Source organism: Oxyura jamaicensis, chromosome 3, assembly GCF_011077185.1.
Source record: "Oxyura jamaicensis isolate SHBP4307 breed ruddy duck chromosome 3, BPBGC_Ojam_1.0, whole genome shotgun sequence".
NCBI classification, from domain to species: domain Eukaryota; kingdom Metazoa; phylum Chordata; class Aves; order Anseriformes; family Anatidae; genus Oxyura; species Oxyura jamaicensis.
Genome location: NC_048895.1, coordinates 118,367,224 through 118,393,082, shown reverse-complemented (window position 1 = coordinate 118,393,082; position 25,859 = coordinate 118,367,224). Strand labels below are relative to the sequence as shown.

General features: G+C 45.8%; 2 protein-coding genes across 3 annotated transcripts in view; both read right to left on the bottom strand.

The window, feature by feature from the left end:
* The window catches only part of KRTCAP3 (keratinocyte associated protein 3), an 8,085-nt gene extending 7,775 nt beyond the window's left edge, over positions 1-310 (bottom strand). The window contains exon 1 of the mRNA XM_035321565.1: positions 52-310. Within this exon, the coding sequence (XP_035177456.1) occupies positions 52-270 (219 nt within the window). The 5' untranslated portion in view covers positions 271-310. The remainder of the gene's footprint in view (positions 1-51) is intronic.
* Positions 311-362: 52 nt separating this feature from the next.
* NRBP1 (nuclear receptor binding protein 1) overlaps positions 363-25,859 on the bottom strand; it is a 42,152-nt gene continuing 16,655 nt past the window's right edge. Inside the window, exons 7-19 of one of the 2 annotated variants that reach the window (XM_035321543.1) lie at positions 25,643-25,737; positions 20,884-20,907; positions 10,017-10,100; positions 9,684-9,742; positions 8,422-8,520; positions 8,214-8,346; positions 7,821-7,923; positions 2,608-2,658; positions 2,350-2,485; positions 2,212-2,265; positions 1,727-1,790; positions 1,585-1,640; positions 363-1,392 (exon numbers count right to left, since the gene is read on the bottom strand). In XM_035321543.1, coding sequence (XP_035177434.1) covers positions 1,294-1,392; positions 1,585-1,640; positions 1,727-1,790; positions 2,212-2,265; positions 2,350-2,485; positions 2,608-2,658; positions 7,821-7,923; positions 8,214-8,346; positions 8,422-8,520; positions 9,684-9,742; positions 10,017-10,100; positions 20,884-20,907; positions 25,643-25,737 — 1,057 coding nt within the window. In that variant the 3' untranslated portion in view covers positions 363-1,293. The remainder of the gene's footprint in view (positions 1,393-1,584; positions 1,641-1,726; positions 1,791-2,211; positions 2,266-2,349; positions 2,486-2,607; positions 2,659-7,820; positions 7,924-8,213; positions 8,347-8,421; positions 8,521-9,683; positions 9,743-10,016; positions 10,101-20,883; positions 20,908-25,642; positions 25,738-25,859) is intronic. The other variant, XM_035321544.1, reaches the window with a different exon arrangement.

Here is a 25,859-nt window from a genome sequence, read left to right as displayed (position 1 = left end):
CCCCTCCCCAGGGCCCAACCTTCGTCCCCGTCCCAGCCCCACCACTCTCACCAGCAACCCGGAGACTACGGACACGACGTTGGCCACCGCATACTCAGGGGTGACAGAGCGGCTGGCGCGGGCCACATGCCGCAAGACGGAGCCGTGCACGATGGCACCCAGCACCAGGCTGCCGTGGCCAAGCACGATAAGACCCAGCCCTGCACGCATCAGCCGCCGCGGCTCCGCCAGCGCCGCCGGCCCCCGCCACCCCGCGCGCCCGCCAGCCATGGCCGCCGCTGCCCCGAGAGGCCGCCCCCAGGCGGGGCCGCCCCCAGGCGGAGCCCCGCTCCGCCCCAGCCCGGAAAGAGGCAGCACTCAGGTATTTACAAAACAGTTTATTAAAAATAGGAAATGATAGAAATGAGATGCGGGGGCAGCGCTGCGCCCAGCCCTGGAGAGGCATGTGGGACTATGGGTTCAGCCCCTTCAAGCACCCCGAGACAGGAGGGGGACCCCACGGGAGCCTAGGAAGAATTGCTGCCCCAGCAGCCCCCATGCCAGCACCACTGAGCTCCAGGCTGCCTGCAGAGGTCCAGAGTGCACACAGGACCCGCGGCAGCATAGAGCAGGGCAGGTAGGGCCAAGCTAGGCTCCAGGATGCTGCTGCAGGGGACACAGCCCAGGTCAGCATACACCACAGCCTTGCACCTACAGTGCACGCTGAAGTGCAGGACAGAGGCTGTGCAAAACAAGTAAACAAAGTGCAGCCAAAGGGGAGCAGAAGAGGCAGGCAAAGCGCCAGGCTGGTGCTATGGGAACCTGGCCACCCCGGCTCCCTCTGCCCAGGAAGGAGGGTAGTGACTGTTGCCAGAGGCAGTTGCAGAGGGGTACAAAGTGGAAGCAGGACTTAAGGGCTCCCCCCTGCTTACCTTTAAATTAAAAAAAAAAAAAAAAGGAAAGAAAGAAAGAAGAAAAAACCTGTGCTGTGCAAAAGACACTTTGTACAATTCAAACAGAACAAACTCCATGCACATGAATGGGGCTACAGAACACCCCAAGCCAGGACCCGGCTCCCCGGCACCATCTGGCAAAATCCCAACAAAATCAGGGCTGGAAATAATACTGATGCACAAAGTCCCCTTTAATAGGCGGGCAGGGAGGATTGTCACTGCGCCCAGCCACGGCACATGCAGGATGAGCTTCCAAGCACTGCAGCTGGGGTCTTGCTGATGCCCTACGGTGATGGACAGACACAGAAGGGGTTGGTCACAGGCAACAAAGCCACACTGGCTGCCTGGGAGTCAAGGGGTGCTAAGATGACACAGTCACTGCCGTCAGGGCTCCGTTCCGGGTATAGTAGAACTTGCTAAATGCCTCTTCAAGTAAACAGGTAAGTCTGTTCTGGTCAGCCTGGGAAGAACAAGCTACAGTGAGGCATGGGCCCAGGGGTGGACACAAACACAGAAGCTTGGCCAAAGACTGCCACAGAATGTGGGCAGGGACATATTCTTTTTCTCCTACCCGCCCAAGAAGACAAGGACATTTAAGTCTGAGAAAGGAAATGCAGAGCTACATCCCTGCCTGAAAATCAAGCCTGCTCACCTCACTGATGAATCCAAGCTGGACCAGTTCAGCTGCCAGTTCCTGGATATTGTCATCTGCAAGACAGGGAAGGGCTTAAGTCCCAGGTCTAGACTACACTGTTGATTTCAGTGTACAGGTGTATGGGAAGAAAGGTACTTACTGGGCTGGAGGTCACAGCTCAAGTGTCGATTCAACTTGTCTTCCAGTTTCAGCAGCAGCGTTAACTGCATAGTAGAGAAGTTCTCATAAGGGGCTGCAGTTTTACAGGCTGCCACTGGCAGTAGCCACCACAGCCAGGAATATCCCCCGAAAAAAACATCAAGATAGGAATCACCCCCCTGCAGAACCCCATAGGAGTCTAACAGAAAAACCACATCCAGTGCCATTCCCAAAACACTGCCAGCAGCACCATCCTGTGAAGGAAGTGCGTTAAGGCTGCACCTGAAGGGTAAACTCTAAACGTTAGCTGAGTGGAATGTCATCTACGAGCATACTTGATCTGGCTTTGGGCCCCACAGACTGCAACTCTGGTAGCAGAAGATCACACAAGGCACCAGCAGTAAATCAGCATGCTTGGTACCACATACTCTGCACAGCTGCCTCACTATACCCCCACACAGCATGGTCAGCAAGATGGGAACGTACATGGTGTTTCACTCCCTCTTCTACTGACTCAATGTTGCACTGCATCAGCACCACCTGAAACAGAAGCAGAGATACACCATGATTCACTGCTGCTGCAGAGCACACCTGCCTGGGGAAGAACATGTTCCCATCGCTCACCTTGCGGGTTTCTACCTCAGCTGGCTCTGGAGTTGGGGTTTTCACTGATGGTGGAGCAATGGGAGACTTCACCACCACCTGCTGGGGTTGCTGGGGTCGTGGCATCCCAAAAGCTGTAAGTGGGTAGATACCATTCCTACAAGAAAGGATCAGGGTCTGAGGTTATGGCTCTCCTAAATGACTCCAGTCTCTCACACAATTAAAGATGCACATAAAAAAAAACATACTACCATAGAAAAAAAAAAAAAAAACTCTTACCTTACATCCTCCAGGAATTTGTCCAGCTCCAATGCTGGAGATTGTGAAAAGCTGGAGGGAAAGAAGTACTGAAGTGAGAAGTCATCTAACAGAACCCACTCAAGTCTCTTTAGATGCAGTTCAAATCCCCATGTCCTAGACTACACCTGTGTACAGAGGCAGAATGAGTACAGCCAGTCAAAGGCAAGGTGTACTCACCTTTGCCAGTACATCTTTCTGTGCCAGAAGCAACTGTTCACAGAAGATAAGGATGAGGCAACATTTTATTAATGGCAGAAAACAGTTATCACCTCCTTGTAGAGAGCTGTCCAAGACAGAGCTGTGGAAGCTAGCCTCGTAACACTATGTTCCCAGCACTTTTTTTTTTTTTTTTTTGTAGGTATCTGTTCTGCCAGAGCCATAAAGACTGGGTCCCATCTCCAAAGAAACAAAGGCACTAAGAGCTGCCAAGGAAAGAACCGCTGCAGGAGGTGATGGCACAGTATGACTAACCATATCACTCCAGACCGGCACCTAGAAACTACACCTCAGGATTTACGGCCCTACCCAAATATTCCTCCCTGCAGTTCTAGAGACTTTTATTCTCTGTGTAATTCCTTTCAAAGATTGCTTGTTCATCCTTGGTATCTTTTTAATGTAGTGTTCCAAAGGAAGTCTTCCTATCAATTTGTTTTGAACTCCCCAGCCTTTAATTACACTGAACATCTCACCTGCTGGCAGCTGAGAGAAGATCATAAACACTGACAACCCCTTTCCTTTGTGCATGTCTACTGTTTTTCCCTCTCTTATCCTCAAAAATGTACAGTTCCTCAATGTGTTAACAATTATTCCTAACTAGTCACTTGGTAAAAGTCAGCTATCAGATCTGCTCAAGCACAAAGGCTGTCACATTGTGCACATACGATGTACACATAATGTCTTCAGACGTTTCATGCAGTTAGTGTAATCTTCTCTCCTGTTATTTAGCATCCTGCTATCATATTAGCTCTCAGCTATAGTTATGCAGCAGTATGGTTTCATCGAGCCATCAATGATCTTTTCCTATGGCTTTAACTCACAGCCTTCTTAGACTTTTTTTTTCCTCTCTAAGGAAAATTATTGTTCTTTTGCACAGTACAGGGAGTTAGTAACACCAGAAGAGTCCACCTTTCTGGTTCTGGTAAGTTATGAGCCACAGGTTTTCCTATTTCACTAATTCCCTAGTAAAACATTTTCCTCATCGCTGCTGTCAATTCAGCTTTTTAGCATCCATCCACTTGACTGCAACTTCTTTTAGATTGGTTGAAACAAAGACTTGCAGCAGCCAGCATTCCCCTATAGTAAAGTATAGTAAAGTATAGTATCCCCTCTATAGTAAAGTAAGACTTTGAAACTGCTTTTGATGAATTTGAGAGATCAGTACGAGACTGCAAGCTGCTTAAATTCTGCCATGATCATCCAAGTGCTTTGCTGCTCCTACAGAGCTGGTCTAGATTTCACATCTGCCTTGGTTCCTCAAACCACTCTGCAGCCCTTTTCAATACACAATACCTGTTATTTTCCCATCCCATCCTCTAGTACAGTAGAAAAATAATACATTTTTTTTTTCTAGCAGCACAGCTTATGTGGCATTCTGATAAATCATCTGGAAATGATACTCTCCAACATTTCAAGTCATTACTCTGATTTTTCTTTTTCCCAGCACCTCCGATATACTGTGCAACAAAAAACACAGATCCCAGCTAAGTGTATGCCAAATAACCAATTCTCTGCAGAATGAAGTCTAATACACAGATTTTCTCTTGCACAGCCTTGGCTGTTAGTTCTTTGTCTTCTATTCTGACACTTAAAATAAAAAGATTCTAAATATAGTAAATAAGTACCAGTCCTAGGACAGACCCCTGAGGGACACCACTTATCACCGGCCTCCACCTGGACATGGAGCCGTTGGCCACCACTCTCTAGGTGCAACCTTCAAGCCAGTTCCTTATCCACTGAACGGTCCACCCATCAAATCCATCTCTTCAATTTGGAGATCAGGGTGTCATGTGGGACCATATCAAAGGCCTTGCAGAAGTCCAGGTACATGACATTGGTTGGTCTGACCTTGTCAGTTGACGCAGTCGCTCCATCACAGAAGGCCACCAGAATGGTCAGGCACGATTTGCCCTTGGTGAAGCTGTGGTGGCCGCCTTGGATCACTTCCTTGTCTTGCATGTGCATTAACATCGCTTACAGGAGGATCTGTTCCATAACCTTCCCAGGCACAGAATCACAGAATTGTAGGAGTTGGAAGGGACCTCAAGAGATCATCGGGTCCAACACCCCTGCCAAAGTAGTTCCCTAGAGCAGGTTGCCCCGGTAGGCATCCAGACAGGCCTTGAATATCTGCAGAGGAGGAGACTCCACAACCTTCCTGGGCAGCCTGTCCCAGTGCTCCGTCAGCCTCACTGAAAAAGTTCTTTCGCATGTTGGTCTGGAACTGCCTGGGCTCCATTTTGTGGCCATAGCCCCTGGTCCTGTCCCCACAAGCCACTGAAAAGAGTTTGGCCAAATCCCTCTGTCTCCCACACTTAAGATATTTGTAAACATTAAGATCCCCTCTCGGTCTTCTCAAGGCTGAACAGACCCAGGTCTCTGGAACTACTTGCTGAGGGTGAACACTATTCCCTCATCAAGGTCATTGATGAAGATGTTGAACAGGACCTGACCCAGCACCGACCCCTGGGGAACACTGCTAGCCGGACTAGGTCTTCAGCCGGACTCTGCGCCGCCGATCACCACCCTCTGAGCTCAGCCAGTTCGCAACCCACCTTACTGTCCACTCGTCTATCGCACACTTTCTCAGCTTTGCTAGCAGGATGTCATGGGAGACGGTATCAAAAGCCTTGCTAAAGTCAAGGTAGATGACATCCACTGCTCTCCCCCCGTCTACCCAGCTGGAGATGCCATCATAGAAGGCTACGAGGTTGGTCAAGCATGACTTCCCCTTGGTGAATCCATGCTGACTACTCCTCATAACCTTCTTCTCTTCCAATTGCTTGGAGATGGCATCCAGAACAAGCTGTTCCAACACCTTTCTGGGGATAGCGGTGAGACTGACTGGCCTGTAGTTTCCTGGATCCTTCTTGAAGACCAGAGTGACATTGGCTATCCTCCAGTCCTCAGGCACCTCTCCTGTTCTCCAGGACCTTTCAAAGATGATAGAGAGTGGTTCAGCAATCATCTCTGCTAACTCCCTCAGCACATGTGGATGCATCCCATCAGGACCCATGGACATGTGTGCATTGAGCCCAATGAGATGCTTCCAAACGCTCACCAATCAGCAGGGAGATCTCCAGTTCCCAGACTCTTTCTCCTCCCTCCAAGGTCCAGGGATCCCAGGGGGACAGTCTTTGAAGCAAAGACCGAAGCAAAGAAGGCATTCGGTATCTCTGCCTTCTCAGCATCCCCTGTTACCAGGACACCCCCCTCATTCAGCAAACAGGGGTGAAGCTCACCTGTAGTTCCCCAGGTCTTCCTTTCAACCCTTTTTAAAAGTGGGAGTGATGTTTCCTTTTTTCCAGTCACCAGGGACTTCACCTGACTGCCAGGACTTTTCAAATGGGCTACGGAGAGGCTCGGCAACTCCATCAGCCAGTTCCCTGGGGACCCTGGGAGGCATGGCATCGGGCCCCATAGACTTGTACTCGTTCAGCTTCATCAGGTGGTCTCCAACCTGCTCTTTGCTTACAGCGGGAGGGACTTGGCTCCCCCAGCCCTCATCTTCAGCTTCAGGGCAACAGAGACGTGTGAGGCCTGCCTGGCAGCAAAGGCTGAGGCAAAGAAGCTGTTGAGTACCTCAGCCTTCTCCATGTCTCTCATTACCAGTTCTCTGCCATTTATCAGCAGGGGGTATGCTCTCCTTGGCCTTTCTTTGCTGGCCAATGTACCTAGAGAATCCCTTCTTTTTTTTGTGTGTGTCCCTTGCCAAGCTCAGTTCCATCCGTGCCTTGGCTTTCCTGATCCCACCCCTGCACATCTGGCCAGCATCCCGGTACTCATCCCTGGCCACATGTCCCTGTTTCCACTGCCTGTGCATCTCCTTCTCACATCTCAGTCTGCCCAGCAGGTCGCTGCTCAGCCATCCCAGTTTTCTGTCCTCCCTGCCCTCTTTCTTACTAAGGGGGATAGAAAGTTCCTGTGCCCTAAGGAAAACATCATTAAAGAGTTGCCAAATGTGTTCAGCTCTGTTTTCCCTAAGGAGAGTGTTCCAGGGGATCCCATCCACCTTGTCTTTAAATAGCTTAAGTTCACTCTTTGGAAGCTCAGGGTCCTGACTTTGCTCTTTACCAGGCCCGTATTTCTCAAGATCACAAACTCAGCCAGGGCGTGGTCACTGCAGTCTAGACTGCCTCCAATCTTAACCTCTTTAATGAGTTCATCTGCACTGGTAAGCACCAAATCCAGTAACGCTTCTCCTTTGGTTGGTTTGTGTAATACCTGGACCAGGAAGTTATCCTCAATACACACTGGGAGTCTCCTGGATTGCTAACAGCCTGCTCTGAAGCTTTTTCTGCTGACATCTGGATGTTGAAGTCCCCCATCAAGATGAGAGCAGGCAAGCGTGACACTTCTTGTAGTTGAAGCAAGAAGCCCTCATCAACAGGCTCCCCTTGATCAGGCAACTTGCAGTAAACCCAACCACAAGGTGAGCTTTATTGGCCCCATCCTTAATTTTTACTCACAAGCTCTCAACTTGTCCATTGCTGTTTCTCAGAGGCATCTTTTCGCAATCAAAATGAGCTGCTCCGTTATGAAAGCACTGAGGAACCATTTCTCCAACACACTGGACTTCATTCAACAAGCCTGTGAGGAGTCCGAATCACTTCCCCAAACTATTCTGCCAGGTTTAGCTAAGGATTGCTCCAACTAGTGTGCTAATTTCCCTCCCCTCAGTCTGGGGCACAAGTCACATCTCACACCAGTGTTGCATGAACATATTCCACACAGCTAAATTCTTCCACTCAACAGCTACCCTCCACCACATTTTCATGTTTAGATAAAGCACACACTTCTTCACCAACAGTTCCCTTCTGTTTACCAGTTATTGGTGAAATGACAATGCTAACTTGAAGGCAAGAGTCCCGGGCACTTCATTGCCCAGCCCAGTGCCACAGAGCCTGTTCCACCTGAGCATACATACATACATACACCTGAGCAGAACCCCTCCAAACACACCAATGGGTACTCACATCATCTTGACTCCTTCCCTATCTGCATGATTGATCTCTGCCAACACTGCACTCATGTCAAGGTTTTTGGTCATTTCTTCTAAAGCGTTTTCAGGAATCATATCTATTAAAAAAGAAAAAAGTTAGACCTGAACAACCACAATTCCCTTCCATCCTAAGAAGGATAATAAAAACCCACAGGCTTTGTGATGAAAAACTCTTGTGCCACTCAGAGCAGGCAGAGCACCATATTTCTTCAGGCTCTGCAGTGACTACAGTTCTGTTTCACAAGGCCCTGGTCCCTGCCGGTTAAGAGCAGCTCAAAGGTCTTGCTTTCCAGAATGTCAGCTGCAGTGACAACTTAGTAAAGCTTTTCATAACACAAGATGCAGCAGCATGGGATTCCATACTCACGCTGATGCCCAACGATACAGTGAGCAGCTAGTAGCTTTAGTGATGGCACCTCAAACAATGCCTGATGAAAAAGGAGCTCCCGGGCAGTAGGACGCTTGCTAGGGTCCTGTTCTAGACACTTCTGAATGAACTCCTGAAAGACAAAAATTGCATGAGATGATGTGCAATGCCAGGGGATCTACATGGTTGCTGAACCTCCTTCACTCACCCTCTGCAAGGGGTCCTCCAGCAGCTGGATGGCACTGTTAATGGCCTCCTGGGGCACATACGATGACTCTCCATTACCCTGTATTTCCAGTACTGCCATCTGCAAACACAAAGTAGCATATTAGACTTCACCAATAAATGCTTACTATACATTGAACGGACCTCATGGCCACCACTGACAAGTGTGAGATCTTAACAGCCACAGGTTTTTTTTTGTGCTATTTAAGGTCACAGTTTGTAGAGGCAGAGAGAGAATAACTGCTTCATTATGATAGCTTGTTTCTAGCACCTTAACAGATTGCCAGAGAGGCCTGAAAACTATGCCAGCATCACCTTAGACAGCTAGTATCTATATTTTGAATCTCATGATCCACTGGCCTACGCTTGTTTGATAATTACCATCCTCTAATGAAGCAGTAGTTGAATCACTGACAGAATCTCAGTGTCCCTCCCTAGCTGTATGAATTAGTCTATATTACAGGCAGAAAAGCAAGCACACGAACCACCCAGAACCAGCTCCAACCAACACATACACAAGTTCCCAGCTAGGAAAGGCTGGCAGAAGATCCCAGAGAATGTCTGAAGATTCAGCTCCAGTTTACTTTCCTAAAAGTTGTGTGTTTTCACAGGTCTTTTCTTGTTTCACTTATGGGGTGCACAGCATAGGTTCAGAATTGCATGTGTTGGCTCTTCCTGACAATTGTCCCCAGATAACTTATAGTAACTTGTATTTCCTAGTCTTCGGCCTACTGATTGCAGGGACAGAGAATTCTATGATTCTGTGAACCAATAAGCTGCTAAGACCAGGTATATCAGACTCACACTTGACAACAACCAAAATCTATATCAGGTGGGGCCATACAGTAATGGAGTGTCCTCTCCTCCAGATACTACAGGAGAACAAATACTTCCCAGAAGGGGAGGTTTTTTTTTTCCCCCCCTCTGTACATATTAAGTACATTTTGTAGTAGTGACTGTTCCCACAGCAGGTAGGTCAGTCTCCAGAACTGTCTGATTATTCATTACCCAGAGTAATAAATTACACACCAGAAATTCCAGAAGAACCACACATTACCAAGCTCTTTACTGCTTAGTAAAGCATTTGGGGGAACCCTGATAGGCATCCCCACAACCCAAATTGCATGTGGCTCAGAGAACAAAATGCACCTGCTACGAAAACCACCCGTGCCCACAGCAACTCCAGAGTCATCTCCTTCCCTTAATTTTATTCTCTGTCCCAAAACCACAGTGTTCCACACTCACCTCCAGGGCACACATCCCAAAGGAATAAATGTCCACAGCAGTGGTAACATTGGCAACTTCTGTAACACAGAAACAATGCTCTGTTATCAGTCTCTCCCTGCACTCAGCAGCAGGACCACCTCTGTATCAGGCTATGATAATCCTGCAGCCTTCTCTCCCTCCTCTGCTATCAAAAGACAAAGGAGTTGAAGCAATAAAACAGGCAAATAACACAAAACTGATAATGTGACATCTCTCATGAGACTATAGCTGAAAACAAGATGCACAATAGCCTGGAAGCATTAGTGAGACAGACCAAAAAAACTCAGGCTTGCAGCTGTTGCCACACCATACCTCCATATTCTGGGGCAAAGAAGTGCAGGTTCTTCTGCTCCTCCCGACATGTCTTCACATGGTTATTAATTGTGTCTGGTGCCACTAGAAGAAAGTCATGAATGCTTAGTATACAGGAAACCTTAGCCCATCCCCTACTAGATCCTACAGAATACATGCAACTCCAGGGCCATCTGGCTGCCCAAATGGGCACCACAGTGCAGTTCAGTTGGCCCCTCATCACTCCCTTCATCTCAGGTCACTTGCCCTAGAACATTTCTCCATTGCTTCCTTGGCCACATGTTAAGTAAGGCAACTTAGTATTAGCTCTTTAAGAAAACCCTGGAGTCCACAGCTCACAGCTTCTGCTGAATGACAAGATGAACTGGAAAGAATTTCCCTGTAAAAGTGCAAGTCCTAAAAGCACCCCACTTAGATCAGATTTATAGCATTTGTCACAAGCAACCTGAATATAACAGAATCCCTAGGAACAGCTAGAAATGCCAAGATCACTGCAGTTACAGTCACCTTAGGGCTCCATGAGAAGAACAAGTCTACCAGGTAATTTTCCCTAACAAGATTCTTCCACATGTCAACAGGACACTGGTGTCAAAGTGACTCAAGACAAAAGTCAAGTATAGCTGCCAAATGAGACCTGACAGCACAGGCTTTCCGACAGCCAGCACCTGCATGGCACCAACCACAAACCACACAGAGCTGCTGGAAGAGAATGACACCCAGCCACAAGCACAATGAGCAGGACACAAGAATGGATAAGTCCTAAAAGATAAGCGCCTCAAGACAACCACCTTTGAAAAGACTGCAAAAAAAAAGTCTGACAGGGAAAAACAGTGAGGTAGGCAGGGAACACAGTCATCATCCCATCTAAAGCTCTACTTCTACCTTAGAACATGCCTAGTCCCACAGACTCAGGACCATCTCCCACTTAGTCAACCTCCTTGACAGTTGCAGTTAGTTCTGGTCTGCACTGCTACAATGTGGACTTGCCCAGCACATGCCAAACGATAAAGACGACTGCATGCTGAATGAGACTGAACTTGTGCCCAGCCTCAGAGATGAGCTGAGACAAGAAGGATCTCCCTTAACTCAGTTCAACCTTTGCTGTGTAGTACATACAGAATCATATCTCCTTCAAGCACTGGAAACAGAGCTTGGTCCAACAGCCAATGTCTACTTTCCCCAACAAACTGTTCGTGGAGGAATTTACTGCTTTTTGTTCTTGGGCTATCTCTGTCTTGGAAGTCCAAGACGACTACTTCATTCCTAGTGCTTATCTGTTTACAGATACTACCAGGTCCTCTCAGCCTCACAGCATTAAGCAAAGAAAGCTAAAATATTTGTCTTCCTCTTAAAACCCCACTCTGCATTTTCCCAATGACATTGACTGCTCAGATATGCTCTGCCCAGGACCATGTAAAATCATACTAACTCTCTCTCTACTGGTGACTCTCCTCCATCATATTTTAACATTACTTGTCAGTGACATGACTGTAAGAAAAGGTAAGGGGGTCAAATTTCCCCCTTGAACAGCCAGGGGAGGCCAGATCCTCTTCAGTTCCCAAATGATAAGCTCCAGGCTTTTGTGAAGCTTTGTATTTTATACTGCCGAATTACCTGCCACTGCAATTAGTCCAGTAATCTAATGTATTCTTATGTTTCTGGAAGATGTCCTGACCTACCTCAACATCACACGATCCCCATATTTTTATTAACATCCTCAACATTAATGAGATCAGTGACTGCAGAGCTCCAACACCCTCCCCACCTCGGCGGGACACTCCTTTTTCAGCTTCTACCCTGTCACCATGCCTCTCGAGCCAGTACCTTATGCTGCATATAGTGCACATCATCCAAGTTTTGTCTAGCATAACAGGTTGTTCTATCAGGCCTCCTAAACAGGTTCCCAGACATCCAAAATGGAAAAGACCTGTTAACTTGCTTTTGTCAATTCAGTTAAAGGCAGTATCTGTTTTAAGTAACCAACTGCTATACAGTGAGAGAAGTCTAGCAACCAGCACTACGATCTTGCATGTTGCTGAGCTGCTGCCAGGGCAGCACAGATGTCTGGTCAAAGCCAGAATACCTAAGAAGGGACAGATGTCAAGGCCTACCCTAAGAGCGACATGCTACGTCAACAGTGCCAATGTTGCTGGAATTCAGCACAGAGAATCACAGAATCATTTAGGTGTTCTTGAGAGTCTTTACCAACCAAGTCCAAACATGAACCTGATCTACTGAGTCCCATCACTAAGCCACACCTCTTAGCGCCACATCCACATTTCTTCATCTACATCCACATTCCACATCTACAGGGATGAGGACTGCATCACTACCCTGGGCAGCCTGTGCCAATGCTTGACCACCCCTTCTGTGAAGAAATTCTTCCTGATAACCAATCTAAACCTCCCCTGGCACAAGCTGAGACTGTTTCCTCACATCCTACCACTTATTGCCTGAGAAAAGAGACTACTACCATCCTCACCACAACCTCTTTCAGGTAGCTGTGAGGTCTCCCCTCAGCCCCCTCTTCTCCAAACTAAACCACCTCAGGTCCCTCAGCCACTCCTCCTAAGTCCTGTTTTCCAATCCCTTCACCAGCTTTATTGCTCTTTGCACTCCGCCAAGCAACTCAATGTCCTTCTTGTACTGAGAGGCCCCCCACCGAACACAGTATTTGAGATACAGGCTCACCAGTGACAAGTACAGGGGACAATCACTTCCTTAGTCCTGCTGGCCACGCTATTTCTGATACAAGCAAGGATACCACTGGCCTTCTTGGCCACCTGCACATACTGCTGGCTCATGTTTAGCCAGCAGTCAACCATCACCTCTAGATCCTTTTCTGCTGGGAAACTTTCCAGCCACTCTTCCTCAAGCTTATACCACTGCATGGGGTTGTTATAACCCAAGTGCAGGACCCGACATTTACCTTTGTTGAATGCCATGCAATTTGACGTGGCCCACTGAGCTAGCCTATACAGGTCCCTTTGCAAAGCCTTCCCACCCTCAAGCAGATAAGCCATCAAGTGTTGGGCCAGAGTTCTCAGAAAGGAAATATGGGGCAATACTACCCCAGACAACAGTTTTCTGCCAAAAATAGAGCAGAATCAAGCCAAGTATAAAGCCATTTATTGCAATACATTGCAAACAATGTTTTAATTAAGTTCATTTTCCAATGTCTTGCCTAGATGGAAAGAGCCAGTTCACTATCCAGCTATTCTGTCCTTTGCTCCTGGGCCCTATTTAAGAACAAGGAAGGGGCAGGAATCAGTCACCCAAAGGTATTAATAACAGAAACCTCAGCCAGTGATGTAACATAGGCACTCCCATACTACAAAAGCAAGTTTCAGCGAAATCCTACTACAACCTGTATTGATAATCATAGAATCATTTAGACTGGAAGAGACCTTCAAGATCATCGAGTCCAACCATCCACCTAACACTACAAGTCCACCGCTAAGCCATATCCCTAAGCACCACGATAGAAGAGGCATTCCCGGGAAGCATGGTTCCACAGCCCAATATAGTAATGTTTGGAAATTAAAAAAATAATAATAATTGCTGTCTATACCCCATTTGATAAGATGACTATCTGCATCAGGGACACATTGACATTCTGCAATGGCACCAGCATTTCTGGAAAAAGCTGTGTCTACACTGTCTGTGGGAACTTTTAACTTAGACACACAGAAAAGTAGCTCTAAAATTGCTGTTGTAGGTTATCCAGGGACCTTTCCCCTCTGATGTTTTATTCACTGTGCCTCCAAATTTGCAGAGTTGCACCAGAAGTCCTCAATATGTTTTTATATCGCTGTTGGAGAGACTTGCTCTGGAGCAGGGTTTGATTAGCCACATTGCCTTTTTCCTGTTGTAGCAGTTTATATCACAACTCTTGTGTGACTTGGCTGAAAGGCACATGCACCACCTTGCTCTCTTTTTGCAAAGCTGAAACAATGCAGTAGTAGAACAATGGCATAAGACTACCAGATTCTTCACAGCATACCTTAGAGATAAGCAGAGATGGGATTGGCACAATTGCATCTGTTCCATTCATCACTGTGACAGCAACAACCCACCAGGAAGTCAACCCCGAACAACTCACACAATCATGTTAAAGGACAGGATGTTCTTTAAGTGCTGCTATGCACTGTGATTTTAGAAGCCAGATCAACAAACTTTGATTTGATCTGGCCTAGTTGTTATCGTATGTCTATCGCCTTGGTACATAAATCACTTAGCAAAGGTGCAGGCTTAAGAGGAGCTCCACCTGAGCAGACAGTTTAAAAGAAGATTCATAATTATAAAAGGTAAGAATATACACTTTAGGGTACCTTTGCTACAAGCTCTTCTGACTGATTTCCACATTGTTTCTACCTACCAGCCATTACTATATACAGCAATGACTCTTTAGTTCTGTGAAGAATCAGATACATGAAGGCTAGGGACAATTATGTTATGGAAGACAAACAATAAAGGTCAAAAAGGAAAGTCAGATCACAACATTAACAACAACCATGCCTTTCTCGATAACAGAGAAGGGGAAGACAGCAAAAGGCAGAGTATAAGTACCACACAAGTGATCAGTCTGGTAGGGAATTAGTGAAGCAAAAATTGATTTTAAGAGAAGGATTCAGCCAAATATGGTGTCTGTGCAGGGCAGATGATAAGAGACATGAAGTACAGTAGAAAGTAGGACAAGCAACTTGCCTTTGGCAAGCTGAGCTCAATCTGACAAGAAAAAGCATGAAGAAACATTGCTATAGGAACACAGAGCTTGCTAGACTTCTCAAACCCTCAAGGACATGCTAATGCAAAGAGGTCACCAGGGTAAATAGACAACTCATCAGAAAGCGAGTCATTAGGAGTGTCAGCCAAGAACTCACTTGGTGGTATTATTTCCCAGCTGTCACCAACAGCAAGTTTTAGCAAAGATGCTCAATCTCACAGTGACTTGCCTCTTCAAACACTTCATGTTGCAGAAAACATTTTCTTCTTGTCATGCATGCAATTCACTCACCCTCGTTTTGCATTCACCCCTTTCTCCTTGCAAATAGGAAAGAATCTGCTCAGTAGACCTTCCTTTCCTCTCAAAAAATTCAAGTGTTGAAGTAGTCACTGACCCACTCAACTGTCTCTTGCAAATGCCTAAGCATTCCCCGAAGCAGGAATATATTACTCCACTCTTACAGTAAAGTGCTCAAGTACACTATACTCCAGATTTTTCAGCAGGCTTAGAAAGCAGAGGAAAACAAGATGACATCCAGAAGGGTCAACATCTAACCTTTAAGATTAGTCAGAGAAGCTTGCTGTGCAATCCAGCAACAGGGGATGATTAGCCACCTTACCTTCACTGCACTGCACCAGCATCACAGGGACCCAAAATGTTCAACTGAATGCAAGACCATCTGTTTGCAACTATATAGCGATAGCCACAGGGCCAGCATAGGTATTAGAACACATTATAATCTCCTACGCTCGTATACTCAAGTCATTTTTACTGCTGCAGAAGGCTACAAGACTGCACAATAACAAGATACTTCACAGTTCACTTCAGTGGAACACTAAGATGACAAATGCACTCTTATTAGGGAGGGCACAACCTAGAAAAGAAGCAACTGGGAAGTTACTGAAAAGAAAAATAAGCATACAGCTATTAAGCATGGAATCAAGTAAGAAAAGCATTGACAAATTTAAGTTGATCACAGCATGTAAGCATCCTATAGCCCCTGCAGATCTACATCAGCAATTGTAAAGAGTGTTTACAAACTTATTTGCTACGCTAAATCACCAGAAGCAGAACGGTTTTGTTTTTTAGAACAGCTGAATATCTATTGAGATGAAGGGGCAAAGATGTTTAGTACATGAAAAGTTCACTACATATAGTTACCAGTGCCACAGAACAGACCCACAACTGCCCACATCTACATTCATTCTTATCATATCCATGCTTCTGAACAGAGTAACTATCTCTGCCTGAAAGATGCCCATGTTATTACTTCAGAGGAATTACTGCTGAAGTAAAACCAGTGGTACACGCAAGAGTCGCTACCATACAGAAGTTCATATATTTTGAGAGAGGTATCCTTCTTCACAGAAATTAATATAAAATCATAGAATTGTGGATTGTTTGGGGTTGGGAGGGACCTCTGAAGATTATCTGATCCAATCTCCTGCTCAAGCAGAGCCACCCAGAACAGGGTGCCCAGGACCTTGCCCAGGTAGAATATCTCCAAGACGACTCCACAACTTCTCTGGGCAGTCTGTGCCAGTAGCTCTGCCACCTGCACATCAAAGAAGTACTTCCTGATGTTCAGAGGGAACATCCTGTGTTCTATTTTGTTCCTAGTGCCTCTTCTGACACTGAGGTCCATTCATGCTTTCTGCATCCTCCCTCCAGGTACATACACATCAATGAGACCAAGGTAAGACAAAGCCTTTAAAATAATAATGTATAAGTTGCATACCACTTTGAACCTTCTGGGTAATAAAAACTTAATTCAAAACTATTTATTTCCCAGACAACATCCCCAGAAGTATATGTAATCAGAGACAAACCTTTTCCCCTGCTTATGAAAGTCTGGCTTAGTTTAGCCAAGTTTCTAAGTAATTGGAAATGTTTGGCTTAGTAGAGGATGCGCTTGACCCTACACATAAAACTGCATGGCTAGAAGCTAACACTACATAAAGTCAAGTTAAATCTTCCTAGGAGGATGCAGCCATTGGTGAAAAATATCCTACTGATTTTTATGATGTGTCTACTGTTCTACTGTGTCTACTCTTTTCTTTAAATCACGCCTGCTTTAGTTCAAAAAAAAAAAAAAAAAATCAGATCCAAGATATCCAACTAAACCCTATTTGATTTCTGCATAGCCTCCTAAGTATCTCAGGTATCTGTTAAGGGTGTGAATAACAAGTCTTTAAACATCAGGTAACAAAATCCAAAAGATTAAGATAATGGCTAAAATAATCTTATTTATGAAAATGTATCACACTCAACCTCATTAATTCAATGCTCAAGAGAAACAGCAACCCTATAACCTATATTTAGGAGTGTTTTCAAACCCAAATCACTGTTCAAAATCCAGGGATTAAGCGATCTCCAGCGCTCATATGAACAGTACATAATGATAGTATAATACAGGTAAAACTAAATCTTGAGAAACCAGACAAGAAAACTCTGTAAGTTATCTGATGCTGTTTCAGCACAAATGAAATACCACACCATTTCCTTACAGCTGAAGACCACTGACTGAGGCTCGTTCCTTACCTTGCTAGAATGAGGGTATTTTGCCCTGCTCATGGTGGTGACTTGTTTTACAGAATCACAGAATTTTCTAGGTTGGAAGAGACCTCAAGATCATCAAGTCCAACCTCTGACCTAACACTAGCAGTCCCCACTAGACCATATCCCTAAGCTCTACATCTAAACGTCTTTTAAAGACCTCCAGGGATGGTGACTCCACCACTTCCCTGGGCAGCCCGTTCCAGTGTCTAACAACCCTTTCGGTAAAGAAGTTCTTCCTAATATCCAACCTAAAACTCCCCTGGCGCAACTTAAGCCCATTCCCCCTCGTCCTGTCACCAGGCACGTGGGAGAACAGACCAACCCCCACCTCGCTACAGCCTCCCTTCAGGTACCTGTAGAGAGCGATAAGGTCACCCCTGAGCCTCCTTTCCTCCAGGCTGAACAATCCCAGCTCCCTCAGCCGCTCCTCGTAAGACTTGTTCTCCAGGCCCCTCACCAGCTTCGTAGCCCTTCTCTGGACTCGCTCGAGCACCTCCATGTCCTTCCTGTAGCGAGGGGCCCAAAACTGAACACAGTACTCGAGGTGTGGCCTCACCAGAGCCGAGTACAGGGGGACGATCACCTCCCTAGCCCTGCTGGTCACACTATTTCTGATACAAGCCAGGATGCTGTTGGCCTTCTTGGCCACCTGAGCACACTGCTGGCTCATATTCAGCCGACTGTCAACCATCACTCCCAGGTCCTTCTCTGCCTGGCAACTCTCCAACCACTCATCTCCCAGCCTGTAGCTCTGCTTGGGGTTATTGCGCCCCAGGTGCAGGACCCAGCACTTGGCCTTGTTGAACTTCATGCAGTTGACCTCGGCCCATCAGTCCAGCCTCTCCAGATCCTCCTGCAGAGCCTTCCTACCCTCGAGCAGATCGACACACGTACCTAACTTGGTGTCATCTGCAAACTTACTGAAGGTGCACTCAATGCCCTCATCCAGATCATCAATGAAGATATTGAAGAGGACCGGCCCCAGCACCAAGCCCTGGGGAACGCCACTAGTGACCGGCCTCCAACTGGATTTGACTCCATTTACCACAACTCTTTGGGCCCGGCTATCCAGCCAGTTTCTAACCCAACGAAGCGTGCGCCAGTCCAAGCCAAGAGCAGCCAGTTTCTTGAGGAGAATGCTGTGGGAAACGGTGTCAAAAGCCTTGCTGAAGTCAAGGTAGACCGCATCCACAGCCTTTCCCTCATCCACCCAGCGCGTCACTTTGTCATAGAAGGAGATCAGGTTCGTCAAGCAGGACCTGCCCTTCATAAACCCATGCTGACTGGGCCTGATCACCTGCTTTCCCTGCAAGTGCTGCGTGATGACTCTTGAGATGATCTGCTCCATGAGCTTCCCTGGCACTGAGGTCAAACTGACAGGCCTGTAGTTTCCCGGGTCAGTCCTCTGGCCCTTCTTGTAGATGGGCGTCACATTTGCTAGCCGCCAGTCAACTGGGACCTCCCCCAATAGCCAGGACTGTTGATAAATGATGGTAAGCGGCTTGGCCAGCTCCTCTGCCAGTTCTCTCAGTACCCTCGGGTGGATCCCATCCGGCCCCATCGACTTGTGCACATCCAAGTGCCGTACCAGGTCACCAACCATTTCTTCATGGATAGTGAGGGCCACATCTCTCTCCCCATCCCCTTCCACCAGTTCAGGGTACTGGGTATCCAGAGAACAATCGGTATTGCCGTTAAAGACTGAGGCGAAGAAGGCATTAAGCACCTCCACCTTTTCCTCATCTCTTGTAACTAAGTTTCCCCCCGCATCCAGTAAAGGATGAAGATTCTCCTTAGTCCTCCTTTTCGTGTTGATGTATTTATAAAAACATTTTTTGTTATCTTTAACAGCAGTAGCCAGATTGAGCTCCAGATGAGCTTTGGCTTTTCTAATTTTGTCCCTGCACAGCCTCGCGATATCCTTATAGTCCTCCCTAGTGGCCTGCCCACTTTTCCAAAGATTATAAACCCTCTTTTTTCTTCTAAGATCAAGCCACAATTCTCTGTTCAGCCAGGCTGGTCTTCTTCCCCGCCAGCTCGTCTTTGGGCACGTGGGGACAGACCGTTCCTGCGCCATTAAGATTTCCCTCTTGAAGAGCGCCCAGCCTTCCTGGACTCCTCTGCCCTTCAGAACCGCCTCCCAAGGGACTCTACCAACCAGTGTCCTCAGCAGCACAAAGTCAGCCCTCCGAAAGTCCAATACAGTGGTTTTACTGGTCCCCTTCCTGGCCTTGCCAAGAATAGAGAACTCCAGAGAGTTTTAGAGAAACTGCTTGGTAGTTCTATGCCACGTTGCCATCTGCATGGTTGAACCCATGGTGAAGTTCTGGCTCAACCACATTCTCACTCTTTGGGCATGTTCCAGGATCAGTCTGCTGCTTGTGTGCCACCTCACCTCACCAAGGCAGCCTGCTGCATAGCATAAAACTGCTACAGACCAATTTGCCTAGCTGGCAACACTCTGGTAAGCAATCAATCCTCAAAGAAGTCTGCCCTCCAAAGGCTGCAAACCTGGATTACATGAACTTCCCCCTCAACTATTTAAAATTGCAGATTTCATTTTCTCAGAGCATCTACTCTTCTGCTGATGCAGAGCAACGCACCACATCTTCCTCCTGCAAACACTAAGAAGGCAGAAAGGCCATTTTTGACAGGTCCTTCCCTTTCACCACTGCCAACTGACAGTTGGTAGGCACCCAACCCTTCAGCAGAAAAAAGCTCTAACTATTGAGAACAACCCCAATGACATTTTTTTTTATTTAAATGCAGAGTTATATTTAACAGGATTAAAAACTGCAGCACTCAAATCCTTCTCTAGCCTCCACAGCTCAACAAAGATAAGCCCAACACCCTCCTCATATGCTCAAGTTTCCCCCCAGAAAAGAGCTTTGTCTGGGGAGGCATAAGTAGTGAACCTCACATTGCAATCAGGGACTCATTTAGGTGGGAGATCTCTCTGGCCATCAGAAGCCAGAGGTATTTCACTGAAACATTCATCTTAAAAACAAATCATCTAAGAAGTTAAAACTACAAGCAAGCAATTAAATGTCCAAGCACAAAGCAAAGGCTAGTCCATGTTTGGCGCTCAGCCAAGTCTAGCAAAGTCGTAGCAGGAAAGAGCCTAATGTTCATGACAAGTTCAGCTGGGAAGAGCTCAGAAGAAAGCATCTGATTGGCTTGACATGCAGGAGCCAGCATGCACTAGGGTCCATTGACTAGCACACTAAGAACAAGGAGAGGAAGAGAACTAACAACCAGGGGACTTCACAAAGGGCAGTGCTCCCTCTCTGTAAGGCTTTGGATGAGAAGAATGGCTTTCATTTCAGCACAGAACAAAAGGTCTCAAAGCAGGATACACCTAGGCTGATCAGTTTTACACACCAGCCTTATAGCAAGGGAACACTGTAAAAATAAATTGTGTGTGCGCGTATGCACGCATGTGTATTACAAATATATATATATACATATATATACACACATACATATAAATATATATATATATATATATACACACACACAAAAATTAATGTACATTACATATATAGTGGTAGTCACATCACAGGAGCGGAGAAGTTTGCTCACCATTAGCAAATATCCTATGAAAGACTGTTGGTAACAGAGCAGCCCGTAAGCGGGAAGTAAAACAAGATAGAAGTCAATGAGTTGATGAAACAGCAAGCACGTAACATTCATACAGACAGCTAGGTCAGAATCATTGCAAAACAGAGACAACACTGAGAATCCGGCCCAGCCACCAGCCATCTTTTAAAATAAATTTAACTAAGGAATGTTAGCATTTCAAATTGAGACCCAGACCAGGCAAGGGGGAAGACACCTCTGATCAAGCAGAAAATTAGAGCTGAGTAAGGCAAAGAAACTGGAAGTTCTGTTGTTTCTTTGAGTGATCCACAATCCCTCAGAACCTCTTTCAGCAGACATCTACCTCTCTCTAACACTCTATCAGCTTCTCCTCTACATGGATCTTTGCAGCTGAACATGTACTTACATACCTGGCCACATAATTTAATAGCAGAGCTAATACTAAGTAAAAACCAGTCTCCTGGCACCCTGGACTGGAACTGAAGGGAGGCTGTGGACTGACTGCAATTAAATATGTAGTGAATCCTAGAAGGTCAGGTAGGCTGAAGACAGGAAAGTATTTGCATCAGTTGAAAGCCTGAGGGCGCTATTTGGAAATACACTAGCATAACACAAAACCACAAAACTTCCCCGTGTTCTATTAGAAATCTCACTCTGCACATGCTAACATGGCATGCATGTGCCTCATGTCTATGTCTCAAGGAAACAAGAAGCCATTACAAAATTCTCCAGTTTGCAGTCTCAGTTCTGCTGAAGTACTCCAAGAGTTGCTTAAAAGGACTTTTAATTAAAACCCATCACACCTCTTTCCACCTGTTACTGATTCTTAAACTCCCAGAAATAATTACAAGAAACATTGCCCAACATTGGCTGAACATAGCAAATAGCAGCAAACATCCTATCTAAACACATGGTTGTTCCTTTGCACTCAGAATGCCTTTGACCTGCCACAACATATCATCTTGCAACATGCTCCCTTCACAAGTCCATCTGCTAGACAACAAAGACACACACAGATACAACATGGGCTTGCATGTAGATCTTGTGGAAGAATACATAGAAAACAACACATCTCTCACATGGAATATTTTCATCTGATCGCAACTCCAGAAATCATTCCTATCTCCAAGAACACCAGTGTTAGTGCAAGTCTAAGAGTTTTAAGTCTTCCCTATCCTCACCAGAAGTGCTCCAAGGCACCCTGCTCATTTGACACTTGCTCCTCAAAACTACTAGCTCTGCACTTCAGGCCACTGAAAAAAAAAGAAGTTAAACAAATGGATGGCTTTTGTATTGTTAAGCAGTATGAGACATCCTTCCTCTTTCCTACTCCCTTTTTCTTCCACAGATGATCTCCACCATATAAAGATTTCAGCCCTGTCCCCAAAACTCAATGGAATAGCAACACCTTACTACTAAATTAATCATTTTGCAACACACAAGTGGCCCTAGGAAAAAAAAAAAAAAAAAAAAGGCTAATACAGAATTGCATGCAGAACAAGAAACACACAGTGGTCAGTCCTGCTAGTACATGTGCTTCTGCAACCTAAAGTGCCAGCAAGTGACAAGCAAAATGGATGCTCTAGCACCCAAGGAGGTGCTACAGGACAAATAAGTACAAGCCATTTAATAATGCAACACAACTCACAGGCACTACTCTTCTAGTACCTCTTCACCTAGCAGAAGGAGGAATATTTTGTGGGATACACTAGCAGCTTCCTTTCACCAGATTTCTGCCCCAAATTCAGCAAGTATACTGTCTTGCTTAAAGCAGCGGGAAGGAAAGTTTTCGAGGAACACAGTGCTGAACAGTGCTAAGGATGGAGACAGTATTAAAGTGAAGATCATAATGTACTAAATCATTGTTACCCTGAAATCCATGAGAATGATTCCCCCACTTTTTGAATACACACAGGAAATTGTTCAAGTATCAGCCAGCTCTGAGAAGTAATTACATGAAGCAATAAATATGGGCCAAACATTGTTACTGATCTCAAAGCAACTCTCTCTCTAAGACCTGAGCGTGAAAATAGCCTGTCTGGCTGCTGCACAGTCAGCAGTGCTAAAGAACTGCAAGAATCTGATGACACAGTTGAACAGTTTTGACTTGCCTAGTTGGGTGGGTAATACAAGAATAAGAATGCATTCTGCAATATTGGCAACTGTAATTACAGCCTGTGCTGGAATCACAGATGTTATGTTTTGAGGATTCTTTTCTGATCATAAGTCCACTTGTGCTCACTTCCTTTAAAAAAAAAAAAAAAAAAAAAAAAAGAAAGGGTAAGAATCTCCTAGATAAAGCACTTCCCTTCTGAACGTAACATGAGCAAGGCAGTCCTGAACATAACATGAGCAAGGCAGTCCACAACTGTGGAGTTGTACCAGTTTGAGCTGGGACAGAGTTAATTTTAATCATAAAAACTTCTGCAGTGCTATGGTTTTGATTTGTGACCAAACCAGTGTTGATAACACACCAGTATTCTAGCTATTGCTAAACAGTGCTAGTATAGTGTCAAGGCATTTTCTGTTCCTCACACTACCCCACCAGTGAGTAGGCAGGGGTAATTAAGAAGTTGGGGTAGGCATAGCTGGGACGGCTGACCCCAACTGATAAAAGGGATATCCATACCATATGACACCATTCTGAGCAATAAAAGCTGGGGGAAGAAAGAGGAGTGGGGGGACATCCAGATCTACAGCATTTGTCTTCCCAAGCATCTGTTACATGTGATGAAGCCTTACTTTCCTGCAAACAGCTAAAACATCTGCCTGCCAACCGATAGTGAGTAAATTCCTTATTTTGCTTTGCTGATGTGTGCAGCTTTTGCTTTATTTAAACTGTTTATCTCAACCAATGAGTTTTCTCAGTTTCACCCCTCCAATTCTCTTCTGCATCCCACTTAGGGTGAGTGAGTGAATGGCTGCATGGGGCTCAGCTGCCTACAGGGTTTAACCCACAACAGGAGTAAAAGAGCAACTGGAATTGAGCACTGCACAGTCACATTCCTAGAATTTCCCTTCCTCAGGGCTACCTAGAAGTCTTGCTGAGGATACAGCTGTTAAAATGTACAGACACCCACTACTCCTTGAAAGAGGCACATCAGTCCAATTACCTCTATTCCTTCACCATGCCTAATAGAAGCAAAGATCTATGAGATCGGAGGGAGTAGGCAAACATGTAACTGCTGAGGCAACTGTCTGTGATCCACACTCAATGAACCACCTTTCTAGACAGTCTCTTCATGGCACCACTGAGAGTCTGAATGCTCATGAGAATGCCATGTTTGCTGATCTGCAGAACTACTCTCCGGTAAAAAGCCACAGCTCCAGATACCAGCTTTAAGTGGTTTACTCTTATAAAGCGTTGGCTATCAGTCAGAAAGATTCCAGCTGTATAATACTTTTAAATTCAACTAGAAAGGGAAGGATCTCTTATGTACTTCTTGAGTAGAGCCTACAATAGACTTCCCATAAATGACCTGAATTGGATGCCAGGGAGCCAGATGTTTGCCAGCAGACAGGTATCAGATATGTGCAACTCTTGAAAACTCCTCCCATCTGGACAACTTTGGAAAAAAATCAAGTGAACCCTGTGATACCATCAGCCTGTATGAAGAACAAGATGTCACCAAGTTTACAGGCAGGTGATTAATCCTTCTGCCATGACCCACACTCCCAGGATACAAGCATATATCAAAAGGTTGTTATGGAGAACAGAGACCCCAACTCCGGAACAAGACAGAGTAAGAGTCCTTTGATTGAAAGAAAAACTACAGAGTTACGCAGTTTATGAAGAGAGACTACTTTTAAATGACAGGTGAAGCAGAGCATTCTTTCCTGTACACTGTCCACATTAAAACCAATAATTCACATAGATGAAATCCTACAGGATGGCCAGTGCACACTCCTCAGCTTTGAGGATACTTGCAGTAGAGCTGGACAACTGGTAGCTGTCACTTGAAAGGGTACATCAAGGTACTAGAGAATGCATCCAGAACTGCAAACATTCCTAAAGATATAACAGCAGATGAGATTTAAAAAAAAAAAAAAAAAAAAAAAAAAAAAAAAAAAGCAGACTAAGCAAGCAGGCACTGCATCTCTAGACAAAAATACTTCCTACTTCTGAAATAAAGCATTTCAGCACAAGCAGCTGCCTGAACAGGGCATGTCTTTGCTAAACAGGCACAACACAAGCTAGCATCCTGAAGTCCAAGCTAAAGTGAGCGATGCTATATGAGGATGCCAAGACTAGTGGCTTGCTGGAGCCAGAGTCTATAACCTTCATACACTTCTTGGTAAAAGAAACACTCGTGGCCTCAGTGAACACAGCTCTCCAGACAGCTCTCAAAGCTTCACAACACTGACAGGCAAACTCCATGCGTATTAACATTGGGGAGGGGGATAAGGAAAAACAAAAAGGGCAGAGCATCCATGAATCCAAGGATAAGAAGGATAACATGCATGCAAAACTTGAAAGTTGCAGCACCTTTTCTCTGGTCAGTCCCCTGTGATCAAAAAGGTATGGGCTGACATGGAAAACTGTATTCAGTAACAGTCCTGCCTGTGCCTAAAGGCGGCCCAGGAGTGTATTCTTTTGCCAATCTCTGGCCCAAATGATGCAGTGGTGAAGGAGCATATGCATACATGCCTACTATGCCAGAAAGCCTCGAAATGGTTAGATGTCCTGTTCTAGTTGAGCAGTTTGCCTCAAAGAGGAAGGGACACCTCCAGTAAGCCTTACCTGACCCAATTTTGATCAATCCGTTGTGCTGAATAAAGATGGTATCGCAGGTCAGATTGCCATGGATGATTGGAGGATCACAGGAGTGGAGGTAGCTAGAGATTCAGAACAGAGCACTGGTCAGGGGACTACCCCAGGCTGAAGCAGGAATCCCTCCTTTCATCCCTTCCCTGAGATACATCATCATGAGAAGAGAACAAGAGGGCAAAGGGTGCAT